Source organism: Phascolarctos cinereus, unplaced genomic scaffold, assembly GCF_003287225.1.
Source record: "Phascolarctos cinereus isolate Bilbo 61053 unplaced genomic scaffold, phaCin_HiC Scaffold_726;HRSCAF=1367, whole genome shotgun sequence".
Taxonomy (NCBI): Eukaryota; Metazoa; Chordata; class Mammalia; order Diprotodontia; family Phascolarctidae; genus Phascolarctos; species Phascolarctos cinereus.
In genome coordinates, this window is record NW_027556098.1 from 281,221,966 (window position 1) to 281,230,812 (window position 8,847).

General features: G+C 48.2%; 1 protein-coding gene across 2 annotated transcripts; it reads right to left on the reverse strand.

Moving 5' to 3' along the window:
• Positions 1-1,831: 1,831 nt before the first annotated feature.
• Positions 1,832-8,111, reverse strand: LOC144454578 (uncharacterized). 2 transcript variants are annotated; one of them, XR_013483098.1, is made up of 3 exons: positions 7,679-8,111; positions 3,539-4,113; positions 1,832-2,467 (listed from the first exon to the last, which is right to left on the reverse strand). XR_013483098.1 is itself a non-coding variant. In XM_078147137.1 (3 exons), exons 1-3 carry the CDS (start codon positions 7,697-7,699, stop codon positions 2,281-2,283), a joined length of 441 nt encoding a protein of 146 aa, XP_078003263.1. In that variant the 5' UTR covers positions 7,700-8,111; the 3' UTR covers positions 1,832-2,280. The 2 variants fall into 2 exon arrangements, 1 of the variants encoding a protein (XP_078003263.1); XM_078147137.1 differs by having other exon boundaries at positions 3,881-4,113.
• Positions 8,112-8,847: the final 736 nt, after the last annotated feature.

Genomic DNA, 8,847 nt, shown 5'->3' on the forward strand with positions numbered 1-8,847 from the left:
TCTGCCTCACATTTTTCATTTTTTTTTAACCATCTTTCTTTCTCTGTGAGTTATTTGGTTCTGCTAGTAGGGGCTGTGGGCAAATTCCTTCAGCAGCTTGTGAAGCTGTTCATTTGGGACTGGATGACCATGCAAACTTTTACTTTCTTTTGCCTATGTCAGTGTTGACTAGGCAGTTTTACCTAATGTTCATTATTTGATGGGTGTCCTTGGACTTGTTACTTGGACTTCATTAAATTAATACTGTTAAAAGCCAGCAATTCTTAGCATTTCAGTCAAGTAAGCCCAATTAATACACTAGGGAAAGAGCATTGTGATGGAAAGGCACTGGAATTGGTATCAGAAGACTCAGGTTCAAATCCTTGCTTTGATACTTGTAACTTTGGACAAGTCCATTAACTCTGGGCCTCATATTTTTCTTCTGTAAAATGAGAGGTTTATATTGGATGATCTATAATGTCCCTTCTAGCTCTAAATCCCATGATGCTATTCATACTTCCTAAGATTTAGTTAAAGTCAATATTAATCAGCATTTGGACTCCATCTCAGACATAGACATAGTGAAGCAGGGGTTATAGAGGAAGGAAGGAATCACCTAAGAGGTTGAGAAATGATTATGTTCTCTGCCTCGTTTCAATAATAAGCAGTAAGTGATTGTGGAAGGTAGTCAGGCAAACTGGTTCTGATAAGACTACAGTTGGATTCTGGATCTGGCAGGAGAGTCACAGTTTGCCAAATGGATCTGCACACGGCAAAATCTCCATTATATTCTAACATCATGGATGTCTGAAGATAGCTAAGTGAGGTTGTTCAACTTTGGTGGCCTGGCATGGTGTTACTGGGGCATTTTGTGTCATTTTTTTTATCCTCATATTGATTGGTTTGGTTAAATGCACAATACTGTTCATTGGGGTGGTATACATTGCACTTTTTGCTGAAATATCTAGGGGCTTTATGCTGCTGGATACGGAACAAGAGAAAGAAAATGGGTGCCAGTGGAGACAGCTTACAGATCACTGTGTATTTAGACCTAAACCCTTGTACTGTATGGCCGTGGAAAAGATTATTTAAATGCCATGAAATTATGATAAAGTACTATCCAAGTGAGAAAGAAGTCTCAATGAAAAATCCAGCTTATTTGTAAAGTTTGCAATGCATTTTGGAACCTTCCACAATGAATTACTTAGGTCTTATACTTAGGCATAAGATTATTAATGTTATCAGCAAATAATAGGGACGACCAGTCCAGAGACGCGTTAGAGAGAAAAGCCTAAAACCAAAAGAGTACAAAGACTTGTTTCCTCACTGCCTTAGATAGAGAAGTCCAGGACCTGGAGTCAGGAAGACCTGAGTTCAGATTTGGCCTCAGATACTTATTAGCTCTGTGACCCTGTGCAAGTATCTCTGCCTCAAGTTCCTCAATTATCAAATGGGGGATAATAATAGCACCTATCTTCTGGGGTTGTTGTAAGGATCAAGTGAGATATTATGTATAAAGTGCTTTGTAAATCTAAAAGTGCCATATGAATGATATATTATTATTAGTAATCATTACTACTACTACTACTACTACTAACAGGTCCTGTTCCTTAAACAGTCTTATATAGACGAAGAGGACTGTAGCCTTCTCCTTGAATGTAACTGTTCCACTTCAGAAGAAACTTCATCACAGATGCACTAGCTCAAGTCTCGTCTGCACAGGGAATGACCGTTCTCTTCCAATAAGAGTAAGGTACAGGTGCCCCGACCTGCAGGGCCAGTATATGTGGGGGGGTCGAGGAGGACCCTGGCTGAAGGGAATGGGTGAAAAGGAGGAGTGAGACCAAAAGGGTGGTAGGCAAGGTCTAATTTTATTTTTGAGCATTACAAGCTTATATAGGGCAAAGCGGGGAGGGGCAAAAGAGGAAAATAGGCCTCCGGGACTTTCCAGGGGCGGTGTGGCAACATCTTGCGGTCAGCCCTGACAGGAACACGTTATGGTACGGTTTGTCCCGGAACAAGCTGCTTGGGGTGTGGTGTTCTCACGGGGTTAGGGGCCCACTACCAGGTGCTGGCCTCCAACATGTCCCCCTTTTTTATTTAAAATAGCAGGTGAGAGGCCTGTCTTAGGCTATGAGGTCGGCCTCCATGTTCAAAGTGCATTAGTGGCAGTGGTCCCTGTCTTAGGCTAAGCGAGGGGACCCCACGACGTAACCCATCATGGCCTCACTCTATTCCCGTCATGGGGAAGCAACTGCAGCCGCGCTTATCTTTTTGACACATGGGACCTCAATATTCCTGTCATGGGCTTTCTCGCAGCTGCCAGATTACTTTTATCCTTAAGATTTCTCCACCACCGTGAGCAGCGAGATTCCGGTTGCACGAGCTTCGAGAACTGGAGACCCTCTTCCATGGTATCACTAGGATCTTCTGACAAAGCAAGTTGGTGGTAATGGATATTGACGGTGTTTTTAAGAGAAGCCTCAATCTGCGTTTTAATGAAAAAGGTTAGTCTAGTAAAGGCCCAAGGTCCAAAAGAAAGAAGTAGGAGGAGACCAATTAAAGGTCCAAGGAGAGGGAGGAGGTATGGGAGGACTCCATTCAAGCCACTCCAGAGGGGATTTTCAAAAAGTTTTTTGCGTCTTTTAATCAGATCCTCTTGCAGTTTTTTGATTTTATCCCGCACTATCCCAGATTTATTTGCATAGAAGCAACATTTTTCTTGTAGGGCTAAACAAATTCCCCCCTGTTCTGCTGCTGTGAGTAAATCTAGGCCCCTCCTATTCTGAAGAACGACTCCCGCCAGGGAGTCAATTTGGTCTTGAAGGTCATTTATCGTCCCCGAGAGGGTTTGCACATCATTAATAAATTGATGGGATAGTTTTGTATATGAATCAACAGCAACTCCTATGCCGGCAGAGCCGGTAGCGAGTGCCCCTGTAATCCCAAGGCCAACAAGGAGGGGGATAAATGCGACAGCCCTCTTGGGTCTTCCAGTAATATAATCAAAACTGGGCAGTGGGACAGGCTCATCTCCCGGAATGATGTCGATATCAGGGAGGATTGAAATTTGTGTGCAGAGTCCTGTCCAATTCTGGGGGAGGGCAGGGTAGGCCATATTTCCCCCACAGGCGAAAAGTTGTCCCGGCAGGGGACAGAGAGATTCCTGCGAGGTATAGTTTTTGATTTCAGAGCAATTAGCAAAGGTAGCGAGACCAACATCAATATCAGCAGTGGAATTCTGAAATGGGGCTTGGATACAAGGAGAGGGGCGGAGACCTACAGGTTGTACCTTAAAAGGTGGACTAAGTGTACAATTTATGGATGTGGAGCCATTCTGGGATATCAAAGCTATGGGCATGGGTGTGCCAAGGGCCATACACAGCCAGCAATCGGCAGCCAAATCAGGGTTAGAGTAATTAAGGGCCTTAAGTGTTGCTTCAAGGATTTCTGAAGTTTGGACATCTAGGTCCGTTCCCCGGGGTTTGGGCAGTGCAAGTGGATGGTAATGGATGGGGGGGTACATACTCTTAACTATTTCGTTTATACGTTCCCTTACCTCGTGTTCCCTAATTTGGTCTGTAGGGCCACCCCCATCAGAGGTATGGACAGGTGCATGAAGGGACCAACAGACATTTTTTCCAATATTTTCTTTGCCACAGGAAGCCTGAGCATACTTATTGGAATTTCCACGTAGGCTGGAGCTACTCCCTAATTCCCCTCCAAAGGTGCCAGCATATTCTCTCTCTTGTATTGTAGTAAGATAGACTGTTCCCGAGCTGCCACTGCACTGCTGGGTAGAACTATAGCATGTGGAGTGCAAGGCCTCAAGGTAGTTGCAATCACTGGGGCAAGGCCCGGGCTGGCCACCATTCGGAGGGATAACTCGGGGCTTTCTTACGCATTCCCACTTGGGTTTGGAGACGCCTGTGATAGAATGACGGTAGGCGAGGTAGGCTGTCTTTTCCCCGCAGTCACTTCTTGCGTGTAGGTGGCGGGACGGACAGTGAACGCGCCCCCGCCGCAGTCACAAGGGCTTCCAAAGAGGGCACGGCTGAGCGCTACTGGGTCAGGAGATTGAAGACCACCGTGGCTCCCATGGAGCAGGAGGAGAAATACGAGGATTGTCATCTTCTGTAAAACAGAGAAAGAAAACAGAGGTGTCTCAGGGGGGTGTGGTTCCCTGGACGGCATTACCTAATCAGCCTTTCAGGCAACCATCTAGCATTTTGGCACTTTGAATCATAAATACAAGCATGGCCTTTGCCCCAGATTAACACAGGATCAGGGCCCTGCCATTTGCCAAGCAGGGGATCTTTCCATTTTGCCTGAGCGTAGGTTTGGGCCGTAGAGGAATGCCAAAGGCGGTCTGCGGCACTCTTTGCCGCAGTGTCCAGGGTGAGAAAGTTTAAAACAAAAAGAGCGTGATTGAGCAACGTTTTGGCATTGCCAGCTCTGGGATAAAGAACTTCCCTCCCTGATTGTAATTTCAGGACCATGTTTTTCAGTGTCTGATGGGCCCTTTCCACAATTCCTTGCCCCTGAGGATTATAGGGTATACCAGTAACATGCTTAATATGCAATTGTGCACAAAAAGATCTGAAAGAAGAACTGGTATAGCCAGGGCCATTATCTGTCTTAAGAATTGTGGGCTGCGGGAGGACTGCCAAGGCACTAATGAGGTGATTAATGACATGTTTGGCGGCCTCTCCAGGTTGCAGGGTGGCAAAAATGAAGCCACTGAAGGTATCAATGGACACATGAATATATTTAAGCCGACCAAAAGGGGGATAGTGAGTGACATCCATTTGCCAAAGTTCCCCGGGGATAAGACCTCGGGGATTGATGCCATTATGAGGTTCAGGAAGGAGGGTCAGGCAACCAGGGCACTGTTTCACAATCTGTCTGGCTTGTTCCCGGGTGATAGGGAACTTGAGACGAAACGTATGGGCATTCAGGTGATGCAGCTTTTGGGCTTGTGTGGCAGCCGCAACAGGAGAGGCAGACAGAGCAAGCAGAATGCGACGAGTTACTTGATCAACCTGATCATTCCCTTTAGAAAGAGGACCGGGGAGGTCCAGTCGAGTCAGCTCCTGAATCTAATATTCCTTCAAAAAGCCTGCCTTGAATAAAAAGCGTAAGCATGGGGCGGTCCTGGGAAATGGCCTGGACCCAATAGATGTCTGAGGAACCAGGCTTGGAGTTGCCTCTAACAGTGGTGAGAGCAGGGTATGGAGTTTGTAGGGGGAGCGGGAGAGCCTGCGCAAGGCGTTGTCCCTGACGGACAGTGAGGGGCCCTTTCAGGGTTGAGGCAAGTATCTGAATTTCCCCCGTATAATCACTATCCACAATGGAGGGATGAATTATGAGGCCATTGATAGTAGCGGAGGCACGACCAAGGACGAAAAAATAGAAGTCGGGGGGCGGGGGGCCAAAGATGCCTGTAGGAATAATATGGACGCCACCCTCGGGGGTCAATACTGAGGTGGAGGCGGCACACAAGTCCACCCCTGCGCTTCCTCCGGTGGCTCTGAAGAGTGGGGTGTGGACAGGCTGATCCCCGAGGCCCGAACAAAGGGAGTCGACTGGGGGGCCCGGGGCTGGCCCCTCCGACCGTTTCCCTGTAAGGGGTGGCCATGAACGTCTGTAGTGGAGCGGCAGGTGTTCGCCCAGTGTTTCCCTTTCCTACACCGAGGGCAGAGGGTGGAGGGTTGGGAAGCCTTATTGCTGATTGGAGCGGAGGGAGTGTCAGGGGCACTAGGGCACTGTCGGGCAAAATGGCCAGGTTGACCACACCGGAAGCATGCCTTTTGGGAGTCCCCGGTTTGGAGAGCTGCCCCTATGGCCAGATGTACGGCCTGGGACATTTTGGTAGTGAAGGGATCTACATCTCTGCACATACGTATCATTTCCTCTAATGTTTTATCTCTCCACTTCCCGCGTAAGGCGGACCGACAGGCATTGTTGGCATTTTCATATGCTAAGCGTCTCACAAGCTGATCATCAGACGCCTCTTGTCCTAGGGTTCGTTCAGTTGCTTCCAAGAGCCTACTAACGTACTCAGAAAAATCTTCCTGAGTTCCTTGCACGATCTTATTAAGCGGAGCAAGGGGGGGATCCAGAAGTGGGCAAGGCACGCCAAGCTGCGAATGCAGCATTGGCGGTTTGCGCCAAGAGGCCTATTGGGAGGCGGCGTTGTCTGGCCTCCTCTGCGTATTTCCCTTGGCCACTCATCTTTTCATAAGTCCACTTTGAAGCGGGGGAGCCAGGGGATTTTTGGTTGGCTGTAGCCATGGATTGGCAGCGATCGAAAAAATCTGCCTTCCATGTCAAGAACTGCCCCCTTGAAAGGACTGCCTGTACTACGCGAAGCCATTCTGCCGGCAAGAGATATCCTCCGCGGGACATAGCTTCAAGAGCTGAGAGGGTAAACGGGGCGTTGGGACCATAGGACTTGACGGCGGCGTTAAGATCCTTAATCCCTTTGAAATGCAGCTTCCTATATTCTAACCGCTGTCCTTCCTTTTTTCCAATTGCCCGTTCCTCTTCTTCTGTTTTTCTACCATCCTGTCCCTCCCCCTCTCCCTCGTCCTCTCCCTCTTCCTCTTCTCCCTCACTCTCTTCATCTCCTTCTCCTTCACTAGCAGAAAATTCCTTGGGGTCGTTGTGCGGGGACTCAGGCTGACGGGACCGGGTTATAACAGGGAATATCATGGGCTGCGCCTTCTTAGATTTTTTATCTCTAGCACTGGCTCTGATCTTCTTCAGGGGTTTCTGATGTAACTGAGACTTATTGGGGGAGAAAATGACAGAATTCTGGAGGGAGTGTTGCAAGGAACTCAGCTCCGAAGAGAGTTGTGCATATTGCTTTTGTAGATCTAAGACTTCTCGGAGCTCCTTAACTTGAGTGGAGAGTTGACTTCTGGCGGATGTGAGGGCTGAGGAAGTGGGAATGGGGGGCAGAAGCGCAGGAGCGCAAGTTTGGGATATGTAGGGAGGGGGTAGGCACTGGGAAGTAGTGGGCCAATCCGGGTTATTATATCGGGCGGCTTCTTCCTCCAGTTCCGCCTCGTCCCCGGGGTCTAGAGTATCAGGGTCAGGATCTCCTAAAGGAGGAGTTTTGTGTTTTGCAATTATAGGAAACGTTAAGGGCTCAGTGACCGGGACCGTCTCCACAGGGAGGGGAGGATAAAGGGGCTTTGGAGGTTCCGGCGGAATGGTAATGACCACGGAAGGGGGTCTAGGTCCCACTGATTCTAATGACTTTGTAGAGGCGGTTCGTGATAAAGGGCGCTGTAGCGACTTAACAGAAGCTGCCCGCGACAAGGGGCGTAAGCAAAACTCTGCCACCGAAAGGAGTTGGCGCTTGCCTGGGTCCCCAGGGGCAGATTCCACTATGTCTCTGATGATACCCCAGTAAGAAAAGGCCGAGGGAGGGACCGCCTCCTGGCCCCTCAGTTTGCAATTTTCTATTGAGGTCTCTCCCTACCTTCTGCCACTTTCCCGGATGAATATCTGGGCCAGTAACCATAAACCAAGGGCAGACCTCATCTACAAAAAGAAAGAATTTCAAAAGGTCCTTTTTCTTAACTTTAACTCCTCTCTCCTTAAGGGCATGCTTAAGGTCTTGGATGAAGACCTGCTCCTTAGAAAGGTTGGAACCCATGATTAGAATGAGGCGGACGAAAACTCAACTTACCAAAACGCAGGGGCTCTTCATGAGCGATGAGAAGGAGGGGGTCGCGACGAATTGTCTCTCAATGCTGGTCCGCCTGGCAGAAGTCCGGACCTCGAGCCCCACGTTGGGCGCCACTTGCCCCGACCTGCAGGGCCAGTATACGTGGGGGGTCGAGGAGGACCCTGGCTGAAGGGAATGGGTGAAAAGGAGGAGTGAGACCAAAAGGATGGTAGGCAAGGTCTAATTTTATTTTTGAGCATTACAAGCTTATATAGGGCAAAGCGGGGAGGGGCAAAAGAGGAAAATAGGCCTCCGGGACTTTCCAGGGGCGGTGTGGCAACATCTTGCGGTCAGCCCTGACAGGAACACGTTTTGGTACGGTTTGTCCCGGAACAAGCTGCTTGGGGTGTGGTGTTCTCACGGGGTTAGGGGCCCACTACCAGGTGCTGGCCTCCAACATACAGGGACTAAATCTGTGATTTCATTGGCATAGAGAACTTGTGGGTGAGGAAACTCCAATCAGCATTTCAGTTCAGCTTCTTCATGGCAATTTGGAGTCTCAGATAATTGCCTAGAGCATTGAGAGACTTGCCCAGGGCCCCAGAACCAGTATGTGCCAGAGGTAGGGCGTGAACCCAAGCATTCCTGATTTTGAGGTTTGTTCCCTATTCACTCTGCCACACTGAAACAAAAGACCAGGCATTCGGTCTTAGTGGTGAGACCAACCAGTGGTTTGGAGAAATGGTTTTAAAAAAAGTTACACGGCCGTTTCTATTTGTTCCAAAGGATGTTTAGCCTGCACATAAAAAGCAAAGGGGTCCTGCTTTTAATAGCTGTTTGCAGTTTCAACTCAGGTCTTGTTATGAAGTTTAAATTTAAAGCTTTGCAGTGATACCAGGCTCAGGCTAAATTTGAAAGTAACTGTGGGGGAGAGGACTTTAACATTTCCCCAGGGAAGTGGACTGGAAAATTGCTGAAGAGTAAACTGCAGGGAACACTCCTGAATTGGCCCCTGGGGTTTGACATAATTACATAATGACTTTTCCATATCTCAATTTTTAGGAAGGAAAAATTGCTTAAATTTTTTTTTCAAAAGTGAAATTCAGCAACTTCTGTCATTTCTCGTCAGGATGCTAAATTCTGCAGTGGTGTCCACCCTTTGTGTATAGAGTATGAGTTTGAGGGGAAGT

Excerpts from the sequence above, each read along its gene's own strand:
- LOC144454578 (XM_078147137.1), bottom strand. The coding sequence starts at position 7,699 with ATGAAGAGCCCCTGCGTTTTG. Across the intron at positions 4,114-7,678 it reads TGAAGAGCCCCTGCGTTTTG|AAGATGACAATCCTCGTATT; the intron begins GTAAGTTGAGTT and ends TCTGTTTTACAG. Across the intron at positions 2,468-3,880 it reads CCAAACCCAAGTGGGAATGC|ATTGAGGCTTCTCTTAAAAA; the intron begins GTAAGAAAGCCC and ends ATTAAAACGCAG.